Raw genomic sequence first — 18,254 nt, 5'->3', positions numbered from 1 at the left:
ATTGCGTGGATAGGTCCAAACTGTGGCAGTTCATGAAGGGTATGGGGATATATGGCAATATTGTCAACTTTCTTGAGACCTTCAAAGCACTGCGCCCCAGGGTGTTTTGGCTTAATTGCTGGCTGAATAAAGAATTAACTCCTAGCCATTTGATTTTAAAAGAATGTATGTCCCTTGACAATATGTCCCGAACACCTTGGCTTAGAAACATTAAAAGTAGCCTTGAAGAGTTGGGCCATGCTGATCTGTTTTTTAATCCCTAATCTATTGTAAAAAAATGTAAGGATAATTAGGGATTCCTTCATTACTTTAAGGAAATTGGAAAGGGATGAGTGGGAATTGAGAAAACCTGGCATTTGCAAGTTTTTAATGCTGAAGATAACTCCATCTGCCGAGACATACCTTCTGGGGTTTTTATCTACATATGAGCGTTTTTTATTGTCCAGGTTTAGCCTGCATCTTTTTCACCTCATGCTTGCTACTCCATGAGCGTGCAGTAGAGGACAATTGTTAGCACCCTGTGGCTGTGACGGAGAGTCTCCACAGGATCTGCTAAATTTTATGTTTTTTTGTAAATTTTATGAAGTACCCCGGAGGTATTTTTTAGTTCCTATTTTGAAGAAGATGATTGTTATCAGGCTCGTCCAGCCCTCCGTTTCCTCCAATTGCTGAAGGCTGATTGCATTTTCTTTATTGTTGGCTACCTGAAATCCACTGTGAAGACTAGGGCTTGTTTGGATAGATAGATTCTTTGATTGATAACCCTTTGTGGAGATATATGTTTACTAGGGTTAGGAGAACTCTGTAGGGTTAGGCTAATCCAAGGGGGTCACTATTTGATTCCTAACTTTCACCTTACAGCTAGAGACTATTATGGGAGGTTGTGCAAATCTAAGGGGGGCATTACTAGATTTCGAAATTGCACTTTATTGCTAAAGATTACTAGGGAGTTTGCGCTATGGTTTTTTTATCAAGTTTCACTTGGACTGTTATGTTTTGGAACTATGTTTTAATGTAATTTGGATGTATTGCAATTTTTATAGTTTTATCAATGTGAAACCGAATAAAGTTTATTTGATTTGAACACCTGCAGGTTGTGGGTCACTGCCTCTTCAAGCCTCATCGTTTCTTGAGTGAACTGCCCTTTCCAACAGCTGAGCACCTCACAGATACTGGTGTGGCATTGTTAAGATGGCCTCTGCAGGTTTAAGGCCACTGCTGCCAATCTGCTCTGCACACAGCTCTGCGTAGGAGCCCCATAGGGGACCCAAATGTGTAGTTACTCCTGTTAGAGGTTTTTGTGCATATATGTTTCTTGTGCATAATTAACAATATAAACTGATATAGTATAGTTGACACAAAAAAAATTCATACAATGTACAGAAGTGTGTTTTCCTGACCCTTGTTAACTAGGCCTGAATTTGGGTTTTCTCTCATGTCTCCCCCCACATATTTCACTGTTTGTTATTTCTGTAGCACACAGTCAAGCTAAATCATGTTTGTTAATTCCCATTGTCATTTCTCATGCGAATCTAGATGACCCCCCCAGCTCAGCCAGAGAACTCAAAATTACTTTAAGGTCATTCTGAAAGCTCACTGTACTCTATTCATTCATAATACCTTGCTGTTCTTCATGTATCTAGTTTATTCCACCATCTCCGGATGACATTAGCATAGAGTGAGCAGATTCAACATTCATGTAGTAGGATAGGTGCTTAGGCAATATGAAGTTTAGTAGAATTGTGCTCTGATTTACCACGAATGTAACACGTCTTTATTAATTCGTTAAACTCAACAGTAAGGCCAGCCAACACATTTCGAGGGAGATACCCTTTTTCTCAGGGCTTAGAATTATTATATGATATTTGGCTCAGAAATTTCTACATTATAGGTATCCTCTTATAATGATTTATTTCTCATCGCCTCATTCTGGAATCAGTAATGAAGCGGTAACAGCCCCCCCCCCCCCCCCCAATAGTTTACTATCGGGGAGGTTTGGCTGTTGATTTTAAGTGAATCACTTCAATATGTCTAAAGAGAAAACATGAGAAATAGAAGAATAAAAACATAGGATAAAGGTTTATTATAAACATCCTTCTGAAGGACTTAAATTATGTTTGATCACCTATTCAGAGGTAGATAATGGGACATCTTATATGTTTTTGTCCAAGTATGTCCACTAAAGGCACTGGAAAGCTAGAAAGCAGGACAGTTCATTTTAGTGTATCCCCGCTCACTGTTTACAAGTTATATGTATGCATTATAGACTTCTCCAACATATAAGAACAGGCACTTTGCTTTGCTCTTAGCTAGTGCAATTCTTCATTATAGAGCCTGTGATATCTCAGATAAAATTGAGGGTATGAGCTTGGTTCTGCAGCTGATGTTAATTGTTTCAAACAAATCAATATAGGTATTGAACATACACTAGAGCAATTGTGCAGAGGTCAGAAATTCCAAGATAGGAGCAAAGAAATAAAAGACACTTCTTTTCCGAGATGACATGTTGTTGACATCATCTTTGGAGTCATTCTCCGTGATCCATGCGTTTGATGTGATTGACTGCTGATGTTCATTCGTGGATCATATAGTTAACAGATACAACTACTGCTCTGCGGAAAGGGTACAGTCTCAGGTTGGACAATCTAAATTCCATTCCGGTATAGTTCAATCTGGACATTTGTTGCAAAAAAAAGAATCTCTCATTGTAAGTAAAGATAAACACTGTTCAAATTGCTACATCAGCCCACAATTCTCAAATGCCTTGAATACCTTGGCTTTGAAGTGGCTATAAAGTTTTGATTGATGCTTTTATTAGCTGGGCAAATGTTTATTATGAGGAGTATAAGGAGCATGCCTTGTGTTAACAGATGATTTGGATAACCTAGTGACAACAACTAGAGATTTGTGATTCTTCACATGAGGTACTGATTTGCAAATTAAGGTTTACATTACAGACACTGTTTTCAAAGCAGCAGTTACTTCAAGAGGGAACTTTAAATATATTGCTTCTCTTTTTAAGAGCAGATATTTTGTATCCTAAAGCGCCTCTTGCTGAGACACATGCATAATAATTGGGATAAGTATGATCCAATTCTGCAGAACTGTCTCTCAATGCGAAGAGCATCTTACTTACGCCTTCGATTGTGAAACCAAAACATGAGCCAAGTTTTAGAACATAAATGGGGTGTGCAGATTTGAGAAATCTGCATGTGCAAGTAGCATGTACATGCAGGCTTGTCTTCTGTTGACGTCAATTCTACGTATTAATTAACACAAACCATTTAGCTATGAAAGGTAACAACGGAAGTGTTAATAAAGTGGTGTTTGTTAATTGTTGATGAATAACAATTCCAAAATGATCTACTGAATGTGAATAGGTTTCTCATTCACTCTGTAATATTACAAAACACTATTTACCATCTAATTCCTGCTCTACTGTTGCAGCGTCCTGTCTGACTTTCCAGTCTTAGTCGGTCAGATTCTTAAAGGATTGTACAACCTAGTTGCATATAACAAAATATTTGCCATTGTAAATCACAGGGTCTGGAATCACTGTATTTTAGTCTCACTAAACAGATTTCCCCACGTGGACATTTTGTAGAAGGGATTTCCACATTTTTAAATCAAAAGCTAAAGGATAGTTTTGGGAAAATTATAGTTTTTGTAAAAGCTGGTCAACACTAGCAAACTTGTAAGTCTATGGATAATCACCCACAATTTGGAAATGGAAATGGACATAATTCTACTCCTTTCAAGGGCAGAGATGAGGGTGAGAACGTGAACGTTACCCCCCATATTTCATGGGTGTGTTGGAGAAGAGGTTTCTCTGTGCAAAATATTTCCCTAACGAGACATAAAACCAAGTGTTGAATGGACACAGTTCCATGTATGTTTTATTTACAAATGGTTACATTTCAACATTCAGAAATTTTGCGTGTGGGAATAACTAAAGAAATCTACTACTGTTGTAGATTTCCTTGACTAGCCAGTGAATTCTTTGAGAATTCCAAAAAAGTTAAAAATAGGAGACGTGGTATGGAAGCAACACCTATCAAAGGTGCACCTTTTTACCTTAAGTGAGAGAAGGCAACATGTCTGATCGGCCCTCAAGTACCTGGTACAGACTTTGTGTAAGCCACTCTTGCCACTGTATAAGTGAAGTGCAAGCCTGAAACTCATAACACAAATCCTTTTTTCATATCCTATCATAAGATGAATACTTATGAGTGAACTGTATATTAAGGGCTTTCCCTTTCCTTCCCCTGTAACCATGCAAATGAGTACAGAATACCGTTTGCACCAAAATCTCTATAAAGCTTGTTTCAAAATTGTAATTGAAAATAAACATCACGCAGCTGCCACATGGTACTTATTGCAATCCACTTGAAATTTCAAAATTAACATAATTCGATGCTTCTCAGAACTTACTGAAACTAGGTTCTCTTCCACAAATGGAGTGAGCATGTGCGAGCGTATAGTGACCATGATGTCGTTGAAATCCAGCCCGGTTATCATGCCACTCTTGCCGTTATCTTTCAGTGCAAAGGCCTGCCTTGCATGCTCCAGCTGCAGCTCCTGAAACCCAAGAGCATAAAATAATATTCAATTTAATTGATGTTTTCAACACGTTAAAAAAAGTCCCTTCTGAAACAGTTAACTGCCCCCCCCGCAAAATATAGTTATTAATTGAATTGTTTAATTTAAAATGCAACAGAACAATGTAGCGCCTCATTGTCCTCATGGACAATGAGGCTGTGACTTTGCTGCGGACTGCCTTTCTCCCCCCGGACATGCTGGCTATGGCAGCCCTCTTCCTGGACTTTCGGACTTGGACCTTTGTGCTCCCTGCCATTTTCTTTTTATGACTCGCTTCTTCTTCTATCTTTCTCCTCCGCCATTTTAGCGATCTCTGACCTCCCCCTCTGTCCCAGCGACCTTTCTTTTGTCTCTCCTGTTGCCTCTGACACACTCCTCACTGTCTTACTCATTACTATCTGCTTCCCTCTCTCGTTTGTCTCACTTTCCTGCCCTTCTCTGTCCCTCCCTTGGTGCTGTGACTGCATCCCCCCCTCCGACCCCACTTAATGGAACTCTGCTTTTCTGTATATAGAGATAACTCTAATCACTAGTATATGCAGTAGACCTTTGTACTCTCTACCACTTTTATGTGACTCTTAGAATATATCCATTTGTATCCCTTCCCTATGTATATAGAGATAACTCTAATCACTAGTATATGCAGTAGACCATTGTACTCTCTACCATTCCTATTAGAGTATATCCATTCATATCCCTTCCCTATGTATATAGACACAATTATAATCACCAGTCTCTTCTTTGTGTGACTTTACATCTTGTACATTTGCAATGTTTTTCTGTGTGTATCTCTTATGTAACACATGTAATCCTAAGTCCTTATGTTTGCAACTGGTTCTTATGTAAAGCGCTCTGACACCTTCGGGTAAAGTTCGCGCTATATAAAATCGCATTAAATAAAATAAATAAAATAAAAGTAAATGAACCACAGCTCTTAAAATTCTTTAAGAAGCATTTTATCATCTCCAGGTTTTACAAGGTTCAAATCACTCCGTTGTGATGTTTTAGTTGAACAACTACTTTTGGGTTTGCACAAAAGTGACACCACAGTGTGATGGTATATTCTTTTGCTGCAGAATGCTCATAGCAGAAAGTGATGGTATAATATTCTGTTTGGCATGTGTTTGTGCAACCACAATATCAGGAAGAGGGACCTGCTTGATTTATCAGCAGAACTGGTTTCAAAGCCATCATGACTTCACAACTGCACTATAACCACTGCTGGCATGTCCCACAGTACCCTCGCCATGTTAAGAGTAGTGCTCCCTGTGACTTTGCTGCGGCCCTGCCTCCCTCACCCTGTCCCCTGCTCTCTCAAGTGCAGTTGGGTTGTTGTTTGCTTGGCGTGGAATACTCCATGAAAAACCACAGAGTGCCCCACAGATTACAAAACTGCAGGACACACTGTGTTAATGGTACACTTGAATGTTTCCAACAAAATATATATTTGTTCCTGATCCATAAATGTATTCCACTCTCGTGGGCTTAATGGAATTTAGGAAGGAAAAAATTTGCATTTGGTGACAGAGGTAAGGCATTAGTCATGTTTAGTTTAAAGGTGCCTGGGTGAAAAATAACATGTCTGAATTGCCTGTTTGCATGCGCTTTATTGTCCTGTGCCTGGAACCTGCGCCCCTACTGTTTGGGGAGCCGGCAGCAGAAGGTGTGGTAGTTGGGCAAATGGATTGCTGATGACACCTTACGACCCACTGTTCTCTCGTTGTGGCGTACACGCGAGTTGAAAGGAATCTGGACATGCGGTTTGTTTTTCAAGCGCCTTTAGTGACTTAAAACCTGCTGTTCAGCTCGCGACGCATGTGGCGTAACGGAAAAGGATCACGCCCCACTGCAGAATGTGCTGAGGGCCCCCCGAGTCTCTCATATTTTACAGAAATTCATTTAACTTGAACTGAATGGGCAATGGGGTCCCCTTGAAGGATTGGGGGCCGGGGGCCGTAGGGCCAGTGTTACTCGGGGGGGGGGTGTAGGGGCCTAACAGGCCACAGCAGCTCCCAAGGTGCGGAGTGGCCCCGAGCTGCAGGGGGGTGTAATGTCCTCCGGCGTGGGGTAGCGGTGCAGTCTACCCGTGCCGGAGAGGTCACGCTAGCGGTGGCGCGTGTCGTCAACCGCCAGCCATAAATAAAGGAGGCGTGGCCCGGCGAGTCAGTCCGGGACTACGCATAAACGATAACTAGGTGTCCCGAGTGTTTCTTTGCCGCGCCGCACTACTGCCACGTGCGCGTGCGGCCCCACCCGCGATGGAGAGACTGGACCGATCGCCTCCAGATCTACTTCGAAGGGGCGGGCATAGCCCGAGAAAGGCGTACAGCCCTACTCCTCCACCTCGGTGGTAAAGACATCCACCGCATCTACAAGACTCTAGTAGAAGCCACACCCAAAACATATCTCACGCTCCTCAACGCCCTAAACGCGCACTTCGAACCGATGGTGAACAGAAACTACGAGAGGTTCATTTTTCGCCAAGCCAAGCAAGAAGCGGAGGAGTCGTGAACGCATTCCACAGACGGTTAAAGGAGCTGGCCAGCATGTGCGGATTCCGCAACGAACAGGAGGAAATTCGAGGTCAGATAATTCAAGGGTGCTACTCATCCAAACTCAGAGTAAACATTCTTCAAGAAGATGGCAAGCCCCTGGCGGACATCCTCACGCTGGGCCGCTCAAAAGAACTGTCGCAAGCCAGAGCTTCTCACATGGAGGCGGCCCTCCATCGACCCATCAAGACGGAACAAGTCAACATGGCGGAGAAGGCGAATGTGGTGAGGCCAAAAGCGTGCCAAATCGCAGGGAGAAGACAGCCAGACAAGAAGAAGGAATGCGGCTACTGCAGAGGCACGCCCCATCGCATGCAAGACTGCCCGGCAAGAGGAAAGAAGTGCAGTGCGTGCGGGTGGATGAAAGATTTTGCGGCAGTATGCCGGTCAACGAAGTCAAAGAAGGAAGCAGCACAAACCATGGCGGAAGAACGAGACAGTGAGGATATGGATGACGATGCGGGAGACTACCCGGTCCACTATGTATTTGCAGTCGATCAGCCGCGACGGAAGATACAACGACTTCCAAAGTGCAGAATCAAAGTCCATCACCAGGAGGTGAGAGCCACTATTGACACTGGGGCCTGGATTGAACTGATGGCGGCCAATGTATATAACTAACTAAGCACACGACCACCCCTGAGAGAGATAAGGATCAGAGTGTTTGCGTATGGCCAGAAGACACCCATCCCGCTCCTGGGGTGTTTCAAGACGGAACTGCAACACCAAGATCTCAAGGTCCCCACCACGGTGTACGTGGCAAAGGAAGGCAGTGGTATGCTGATAAGTGGGCAATCGGCTGAAGAGCTGAGGCTATTATCATTCGCCATGGCAGTACAGGAAGAGGAACTAGAGGCCATCATGGAGGAATTTGAAGACGTCTTCAGAGGTATTGGATGCCTGAAAGGGAAGGAAGTCTCTCTCCATATCGACACGTCAGTCCAACCGGTGGCACCGAGGCATAGGCGCATTGCATTCCACCTACGGAAAAAGGTAGAGGAAAAACTGGAGAAGCAAGGAATAATCAAAAAAGTCAGAAGGCCCACCCCGTGGGTATCCCCGATTGTAGTGGCACGGAAACCGAAGCAGCCGGGGCAAGTTTGCATCTGTGTGGACATGCGCCTCCCAAACGCCGCTGTGAAGAGGGAACGCCACCTAACCCCGACAATCGACGACATACTTGGAGAACTGAACGGCGCAAGATGGTTCTCGAAGATGGATCTCCGGTCTGGGTATCACCAGCTACCACTACACCCAGATTCCCGATACATCACCACCTTCTCTACCCACGTTGGCCTAAGGAGATACCGACGCCTCAACTTCGGAATTTCAAGTGCCGCAGAGGTGTTTCAAAACACCATCCGTGAGGTCCTCAGCGGACTCCCAGGGGTTTTAAATGTAAGTGATGACCTACTCATCTACGCATCAACAATAGAAGATCACCACAAGAGACTTCGAGGGGTTCTCCAAAGGAGCAAAGAATCCGGACTAACACTCCACAGAGAGAAGTGCCAATTTTTGAAGAACAAGATCAGTTTCTTTGGCTACACCATCTCGGACCAAGGAGTGGCCCCAGATCCAGACAAGGTGCAAGATGTACAAGAAGCCCCGGCACCATCCAACATCTCTGAGATATGAAGCTTCCTGGGAGTGGTGAACTTTTGCGGACATTTCGTCCCCGACCTGTCCAACCTAACGAAGCCCCCCAGGGAACTGACAAAATCCTCCACCACTTGGCAGTGGGGCCCCGAACAGGAACAATCCTTCAGGGCTACCAAATCGGCCATATCGGCGGATACTACACTGTCATATTTCAACCCGACCAGATCCACCAACATTGCAGTGGACGCCAGCCCGTATGGGCTCGGAGCTGTGCTCGCCCAAATGCAAGAAAATGGAGAATGGGCCTCAATACCGTATGCGAGCCGTTCACTGACAGACACTGAACAGAGGTACTCGCAAATAGAACGAGAAGCTATTGCCATCCACTGGGCCTGTAGGCACTTCCACGTCTATGTATACGGCCATCCATTCACAGTGTCCACAGACCACAAACCCCTCATCCCTCTGTTTCAAGGGTCAGCGTCCAAACCTCCACCGAGGATTGAAAAATGGATCCTCCAACTGCAGGGATATGACTATCGGGTGGAGTACAAGCCAGGTTCTTCCAATCCAGTAGACTACCTCTCGAGGCATCCCCGAACAGCCACCAGAGCGGAGGAAGAGGAAGCGGAAGACACGGAAGAATACCTCAGTTTGGTATCGGAAAGATCCCGACCTCTGCCCATGAGTCTGGAAACTATTGTTGAAGCCACCCGGAATGATGAATGCCTACAACTGGCCGTAAACGCAGTGCAATCAAATGACTGGTGCCCCATTCGATCCACCATGAACAGACGGACGCCGCAGGCCAAGGCCGTTTTGGAGTCCCTGGTGAGGGTCAAGGATGAACTGTCGGTTGACAATCGAGGCTGTCTCCTCCGAGGGCCATGACTGGTGATTCCGTTTAGCCTGGCTCAGCAAGCGGGAGACCTCGCACATCGGGGACATCAAGGCATGGTAAAGACCAAGAGCTGTCTGAGAGCCAAAGTGTGGTTCCCAGGAATGGACACACTGGTTGAACAGGCAGTCAGAACCTGCACGTGGTGCCAAGCAGCAGGGCAGCCAGATCGCCCTCACCCCATCATCACGGAAGACAACCCACAACGACCATGGGAGTGCGTGAGTGTTGATTTTGGACACCTCCCAGATGGGCGCTATGCACTTGTAATCATTGACGACTTCACAAAGTACCCAGAAGTTGAGGTCGTAGGGAGTCAGATGGCCACTGAGGTCATTACCAAGTTTGAGAAGACCATCACTACCCACGGAATATTTGAAGTGGTGAAGACAGGCAACGGTCCGCCCTTCCATGGACAAGAGTTCGCAGACTATCTAAAAACCTCGGGGATTCAGCACAGGAAGGTGACCCCACGCTGGCCCCAAGCAAATGGGGAAGTAGAGAGATTCATGCGTACTCTCAACAAAACAATACGCATTGCGCATGCTGGTGGATCACCGTTGGAGAGGGCCATATACAGTTTCCTGCGAGAATACCGCCTAACGCCTCATCTCACAACGGAGGCAGCCCCGGGACCGGCGAGCATGGGCCGAGTAGTGAGAGACACTATCCCGCATCACCCAAGCTGGACCCCATCACAGATTGACGCTGGAAAGACCTTAGCCAACCGGACAAACTCCAATGATCAAGCTAGTGCCAGATGATGGGCCCGGCGGTCTCTCATCCAAGTGAGAGACAAGGTATACATCAAAGATAGATACCCTGGGAGAAAATGTTGGCTCTCCTTTGAGCACAAACCATGGAAGTCATCCGCAGGACCGGCACCATGATAACAGCTTGGAGGAGAACAGAAGTAGTCACTCGCAACATCTCCTTTTTCAAGAAGGTGCACGCCGGAACTCCGGACCTGCAGGCGTCAGAATACCTGGAAACCCGGCCACGTCAACCGGTGGCGGAAGAAGCCCCAGAGGTGCCAGGAATGACCCTGTGATGGAACGGCCCGTAAACCCCTCCCTGAGGACCAAAACCCCCCTATCATGCCTTGTCCGACACCCCCGGGACTGAGTTTAACTCACCGACACACCACCGCCGAGAGAGGACGCCGAGCAACCTCCATCACCAACGAAACCCCGCCCTTCTCTCTCCCACAGGAGCCAACCCGAGCAACAGGAAGGGAGGAACCATACCAAGCTGACCCCGGAAGTCCCGCCCCCCTGGCAGAGTCAGCACAGGATAAAAGCCCGGATTCAGCACAACAAGGCGTCGGAGTTTCGTGGCAGGACCCTCTGGCTGGAGACGGAGAAGGTGACCAGACGTGCGAGGAAGAAGTGTGGACGGAGGAGTGGTGGAGTCCCTTGGAGGTGGCTGGAGAGCGGCCGTAACTCAAAGGAGAGTTACGGCGGACCGCGTGAGTGCCTTTTGCCTCCTTTATCCCTACTCACTAGGAGTTCGTGTTAAAGCCCCTGTATATATACCCCCTCTCCATAGTCACACTCCCCATGCACTGTATTATAGTCACACTACCCGTGCACTGTATTATACGTATATAGCACTTCACTGTAGAAAGCCCTTTCGTTACTCGCACAACCCCCCCAGCACCCTCTCTATTACCCTGACCTGTGTTCCTTATTCCCGGTACCGTCCTTCCCCCACTGTCCGTTTCCGACCCCGCTCTTGCACTACCCGGGTGAAGGTGTACAGTTGAGACTCTCTGTCTACTCGATCAGACTAACGGTCCCTTGTTTGTTTCCTCTCTTCCGGTCCTCCTGGGAGCCTCCCCGTCATCGGAATATATCCGGACCGTCCGAGGACATCACGAGGAGAAGAAGCAGCGCCTCTGTCTTCATCGCCTGGTGCTACCCCTTTGACCTGTTGGGACTATCTGTGCTGTACATCAGTAATAAAGACCGAATATTGCCAACTATATACGGCCTCCTCGCCTGCTTTTCCGGCCCGCTACACTCACTCCACGACATTTGGTGTCAGAAGTGGGATCTGCTGGAGGTATGGAGGCCGTGATAAAGAAGATGGCCGAGTCCCAAGAACACTTCGGGAAACTTATGGAGCAATTCCTGAAGACTGCCGAAGACGACAGAGGTCAGCTCCATGATGTACTGAAAGGCCAGGGGGCGACCCATGAAGATACCATGACCAAGTTAGCAGACGCCCTGGGCCAGCAAAGACCGATGACCTCTCTTCCCTCTGTCGTTCTTCAGAAATATGTCCCCGGAGAAGACCCGGACTATTTTTTCACAAACTTTGAGAGGATAGCACAAGCCGCCAATTGGCCTGCCGATCGTTGGGGACAGTATTTGGGTCCACTCCTCACCGGTGATCTCCAAGCGGCCTACCAACAGGCCAATATCCAGGGCAACACTCCCTATGCTGACATTAAAAGGTGCATCCTTGAATGCCTTGGCATCGATGATGATACCTACAGGGTGAAACTTCGTCAGGCCAGGGAAAAGCCCCAAGAGAACCCGAGAGCCCTCTCCTTTCGGATCCGTGATCTCGCCAACCGATGGTTGCGTCCCGAATCCTCTACCAAGGAGAACATATTGGAGAAGATCTATCTGGAACAGTTTCTTAACTCCTTACACCCGGCTACCCAACGCTGGGTGAGGCAGCACTCCCGCCTCACCCTTGAGACTGCTATAGAGATAGCATCTGCCTATAGCAGGGCACAAGAACTGCAGCGGGGTAAGGACGACCACCCCCACAGGCCCCTGCCTACTACGTCCACTCGCCCAACCCGGCCTCCCCAAGGCCGTCGACCAGAACCACCACCGCTGTTTCCCTCCCCCGTAGTGTTCCGAACCCCGACTCCCGGACCCCAGTGTTATTCCTGTGGTGGGTTCGGACACATTGCACGGATGTGTCCACAAAAGGAGGAACCGATGGAGGTCGGTTTCGTCAGGAACTACCTGTGTAACCCTCCCGGTTATACGCCACCGCCGTTCTATTGTCCAGTGTCCATAAATGGACAGCCCCTGAGGGCTCTCGCCGATACTGGATGTCGACAGAGTGTTCTACGACCACAAGACCTTGCCCAACCCCTCAGCAATCCTACTGGGGTTGTAGCTATACAATGCGTGCATGGAGACACTAAACAATATCCCACCACTCAGGTACGAGTCCAACATTCCCAAGACCCCGGGACCTCTCTCACCGTGGGCCTTGTACCCGCATTGCCAGAACAAGCTATCCTAGGGAGTGATTATCCGGGTCTACCAAAGCTCCTACAAAAGACTTCCGACTCCCTGACTCAGTGGTGGAAAGAGGCTCCCTATCCCGAGTGTTCCGACCCAGTGCCTGATCCCAAACCCCACAAACCTAGGAGTCAAAAGAGAAGAGAAAAGAAGGAACACCACAGCGCTTATCCTGCCATTATTGACGAGCACCCCTGGCAGACAGACCAAGAGTTCAGGGCCGCCCAACGAGAAGATCCTCTGCTACAGGAGGCCTGGGGAAAAGCACTCGATCAAGAAGATCCCTTACAAGTAGGTCCTTACTTCTTTAAGAAAAATGGATTGTTATATCGAAAGGGGGGGCCCCAACAGAATGCTCAGTTGCTTGTCCCCGGCCCCTTTCAAGACAAAGTCCTTTTTTTGGCACATAGTCACCTGTTGGGGGGGTCATTTCGGGGACGAGAAAACCAGCCAAGCCATCTTGGAGAAATTCTACTGGCCGGGGGTGTATCAAAGGATCAAGACTTACTGCCGCGAATGCATAACATGCCAAAAAAATAGCCGACACAGACCACCCCGTGTCCCTTTGCAACCCCTCCCTGTCATAGATGTTCCCTTCAGCCGCATCGGGATGGACCTAATCGGTCCCCTCTTGCCCTCCCGCAGCGGGTGTCGCTATGCCCTGGTCATAGTGGACTATGCTACCCGCTTCCCGGAGGCTATACCACTCCGCCAACCCACCACACAGGCAATAGCGAAAGCCCTGATCGCCTTGTTTTCGCGGGTTGGCTTCCCGCGGGAAATCCTCACCGACCAGGGCACCCCCTTCGTTTCAGCCCTTATGAAACGGGTATGTGCGGAGTTGGGAATTAAACAAATCCGGACCTCTGCGTATCACCCGCAAACAGACGGACTCGTAGAACGATACAACGCCACGTTGAAGCAAACGTTAAAAAAACTCTTAGGCCTCGAAGCGAAGAGATGGGAAGACATGCTTCCTTTGGCCTTGTTTGCGATCCGTTGTAAAAACCAGAGCAGCACGGGGTACTCCCCATATGAATTACTGTACGGTCGAGCGCCCCGTACCCTCCTAGACATGGCCCAGGAGGCCTGGGAAGCTGAACCGGATCGGACACGTCCACTCCCAGAATATATGCAAAACCTCAAGACACATCTATCTATGATTCGTGATATTGTCCGGCAAAACTTAGAGACCGCTCAGGATAACCAAAAGAGACAATATGACAAGGGCACTCGCAGTCGGGTCTTTGCGGTCAACGACCTAGTGCTCCTTATGATGCCCTCGTCCGACCACAAATTATTGGGCCAATGGCAAGGACCCTACCCCATCCTTCGGCAAGTAACACCCGTCACGTACGAAATAGAACTGGATCCTACCCGAGGCACCTCTCAAATCTTCCATGTTAACCTGCTTAAAAAGTGGGAAGGACCCCGTCCGGTGCTGTCTGGAACCCAGAAGAACCACATCCTCTCTTTCGACCCTTGTCTAGATTCCGACCTTAACCCGGTTCAAATCCAGGAGCTACGCCACACCTTGGAACCCTTGAAAGGCGTCTTCTCGACCTCACCCGGTCGAACCACGGTCACCGAACACAGGATTGAAACCGAACGTGGGAAAGTGGTTCGCCTGAGGCCGTATAGAGTACCAGAGGCCCGTAGAGATGTCATCCGTCAGGAAGTGGAAGTCATGCAACAAATGGGAGTAATTGAACCCTCAGTCAGCGAGTGGAACTCCCCTATCGTTTTGGTACCAAAACCGGACGGCTCGGTCCGTTTCTGCATCGACTTCCGGGAGGTCAACAAGGTCTCCAAGTTCGACACCTACCCCTTACCCAGGGTGGACGAAATGATCGAAAAAATAGGACAAGCAAAATTCATTTCCACGCTCGATCTCTGCAAGGGGTACTGGCAGATACCCCTCCGGGAACAAGATAGAAGAAAAACGGCCTTTTCTACCCCGGACGGGTTATATCAATTCCTTGTCATGCCCTTTGGACTTCATGGCGCCCCCGCCACCTTCCAAAGGGCCATGAACCAGGTTCTGCGACCCCATACAGCTTACGCAGGCGCGTATCTAGATGACATCGTCATCTTTAGCGACAGCTGGCCCCAACACCTACAGCACTTATCCAGTGTTATCAGCTCCTTAGGCTCATACGGGTTTGCCATCAATCCGGCCAAAACCACGTTGGCCGCAAAAACAGTTAAATATTTGGGGTTTCTTCTGGGGGACGGCCTGATTAGACCCCAAGAGAGCAAAACGGCAGCCATCCGATCCCTCCCGTTTCCACAAACAAAAAAAGACCTCCAAGCCTTCCTAGGACTCCTGGGGTATTATCGGCGCTTTGTGCCCAACTTTTCTCAAAGAGCAGCAGCCCTCACGGACCTGTTGAAAAAAACAAACCGCTCAGATGAACAACTCAGGAATCCCTCCTCGGAAGCCTGGCATGCCTTTATAGACCTCAAAGAAGCCTTGACCTCGGGTCCTGTATTGGTCCCCCCCAATTATTCAGCCCCTTTCATCCTACAGACAGATGCATCGGACTACGGCTTAGGAGCCGTATTGTCCCAGAAGGATGCCGTGGGAAATGAACGACCCATTCTATTTGTGAGCCGCAAACTCTTCCCCCGGGAAAAACAATATGCGGTGGTTGAAAAAGAAGCCTTAGCCATCAAGTGGGCGGTAGAAAGTCTTCGTTATTACCTTGAGGGCAGAGACTTCATACTCTATACAGATCACGCCCCTTTGGAGTGGATGGCCAGGAACAAAGGGCAGAACGACCGGGTCCTGCGTTGGTTTTTGTCTCTCCAACCCTTTCATTTTCAAACCAAACATAGAAAGGGTTCCGAGCAAGGAAATGCGGATTTTCTGTCCCGGTATCCGCATTCTCCTCCCATTACAAGAAGGACAGCTAGGGGAAGGGGATGTGATGGAACGGCCCGTAAACCCCTCCCTGAGGACCAAAACCCCCCTATCATGCCTTGTCCGACACCCCCGGGACTGAGTTTAACTCACCGACACACCACCGCCGAGAGAGGACGCCGAGCAACCTCCATCACCAACGAAACCCCGCCCTTCTCTCTCCCACAGGAGCCAACCCGAGCAACAGGAAGGGAGGAACCATACCAAGCTGACCCCGGAAGTCCCGCCCCCCTGGCAGAGTCAGCACAGGATAAAAGCCCGGATTCAGCACAACAAGGCGTCGGAGTTTCGTGGCAGGACCCTCTGGCTGGAGACGGAGAAGGTGACCAGACGTGCGAGGAAGAAGTGTGGACGGAGGAGTGGTGGAGTCCCTTGGAGGTGGCTGGAGAGCGGCCGTAACTCAAAGGAGAGTTACGGCGGACCGCGTGAGTGCCTTTTGCCTCCTTTATCCCTACTCACTAGGAGTTCGTGTTAAAGCCCCTGTATATATACCCCCTCTCCATAGTCACACTCCCCATGCACTGTATTATAGTCACACTACCCGTGCACTGTATTATACGTATATAGCACTTCACTGTAGAAAGCCCTTTCGTTACTCGCACAACCCCCCCCAGCACCCTCTCTATTACCCTGACCTGTGTTCCTTATTCCCGGTACCGTCCTTCCCCCACTGTCCGTTTCCGACCCCGCTCTTGCACTACCCGGGTGAAGGTGTACAGTTGAGACTCTCTGTCTACTCGATCAGACTAACGGTCCCTTGTTTGTTTCCTCTCTTCCGGTCCTCCTGGGAGCCTCCCCGTCATCGGAATATATCCGGACCGTCCGAGGACATCACGAGGAGAAGAAGCAGCGCCTCTGTCTTCATCGCCTGGTGCTACCCCTTTGACCTGTTGGGACTATCTGTGCTGTACATCAGTAATAAAGACCGAATATTGCCAACTATATACGGCCTCCTCGCCTGCTTTTCCGGCCCGCTACACTCACTCCACGACAGACCCCCAATGAGGACGAGAACCGATTCGAGCAGGACACACTGCCACTGCCGGTAGCGCTAGCGGAGAGTCTGCCGAATTCTCCTGCGAGATCCCAGGAGAGTGAACCCCCGCAAGGGGTGACCCCATCATTGCTATCATCACGGGGAGAACACTCCCGGTATGGACTGAGAAGAAACCTGGCTAGATCCTCTAAGCTGGCCGACTTCATTGTGTGACAATCCTGGAACTGGCATCCTATTGACTGGTAACAACTCTGAATGATAACTATTAATTTTGCTATGTTTGTTTTGTTTAATAAAGGTTAGAAGGAATGTAATGTCCTCCGGCGTGGGATAGCGGTGCAGTCTACCCGCGCCGGAGAGGTCACGCTAGCGCTGGTGCGTGTCGTCACGCGCCAGCCATAAATAAAGGAGGCGTGGCCCGGCAAGTCAGTCCGGGACTACGCATAAACGATAACTAGGTGTCCAGAGTGTTTCTTTGCCGCGCCGCGCTGCTGCCACGTGTGCGTGCACCGCCACCCCCACGACAGGGGGCACCCTCAGCACAGTACTCAGGACTGAGAGCTCCGGATAAAATCCGGAGCAAGGCACCCTCCCTGTACTTTGCAGGGGGGGCCTCAACTTTCGTTACGCCACTAGGGTGTGAGGGGGGTGCACACCAGCGTTGGGCTGCGTGTATGGAATGATTTAGTTCAGTGGAGAGGAAAAAGGTAATAGGCAGAGAGCGTCGCTCAAAACTAGAGATGTTTTATAGCTTGACAAAGTGGGCTCTTCCTAGGGCCCCAGCCTTTCAGGGCGGATCCCTGATGGAGCCAGCTTTGTTCTGCAGTGTAATGATGACTTTGAATAATTCTTAAACAGATTGTTTTAAATACCGTTTTCCTTTAATATATTTTTTATGGGGGTGGTCTGTGTGAGTCTATTGCAGACATAATCTTGTTTATATCTCATGCAACATCCATAAAAAAGTTTTTTATATCAAAACAGGACCTCACAAATGAGAAGTTGGAGGATGTCCCAGAGATTATTTGCAGCAACATTATTGAGCTGCAGCAGTGGTACAATATTGAAAACAACCATCACCATCCCTGAAAATTAGATGTAAACACATTTATAATTTGGACGAGTGTTCTTGTGCACTATCAGTGAACTGGCAAAGAGGGCATGAAATAGTTGCAATTGGATCATAAATTCAAAGCTGTTTGGAACAGGGGCCCCAAAAATACTTTGGCCCCAGGGCCCCTAAAATCATTAAGATGTCCCTCCTCAAAACTCCAGGGAATTAGAGCCTTGGATTGTTCAATAATAAAGATGTTGAAATTAAAGCACATTTTTGAAGGGTGTGAAGTATTACCCATGCTTAGCCTAAACGTGCCAGAGAAAAATAAACAGTTTTTTTTAATAACGCAACATTTTG

General features: G+C 48.3%; 1 protein-coding gene across 1 annotated transcript in view; it reads right to left on the bottom strand.

Moving 5' to 3' along the window:
- Positions 1-18,254, bottom strand: part of SLC25A12 (solute carrier family 25 member 12) — a 513,431-nt gene that overhangs the window by 219,159 nt on the left and 276,018 nt on the right. The window contains exon 6 of the mRNA XM_078681570.1: positions 4,432-4,578. Coding sequence (XP_078537696.1) covers positions 4,432-4,578 — 147 coding nt within the window. The remainder of the gene's footprint in view (positions 1-4,431; positions 4,579-18,254) is intronic.

This window comes from Lissotriton helveticus, chromosome 3_1, assembly GCF_964261635.1.
Source record: "Lissotriton helveticus chromosome 3_1, aLisHel1.1, whole genome shotgun sequence".
NCBI classification, from domain to species: domain Eukaryota; kingdom Metazoa; phylum Chordata; class Amphibia; order Caudata; family Salamandridae; genus Lissotriton; species Lissotriton helveticus.
Note: the sequence above shows the minus strand (reverse complement) of the source record. Positions and strands in the feature narration are given on the sequence as shown.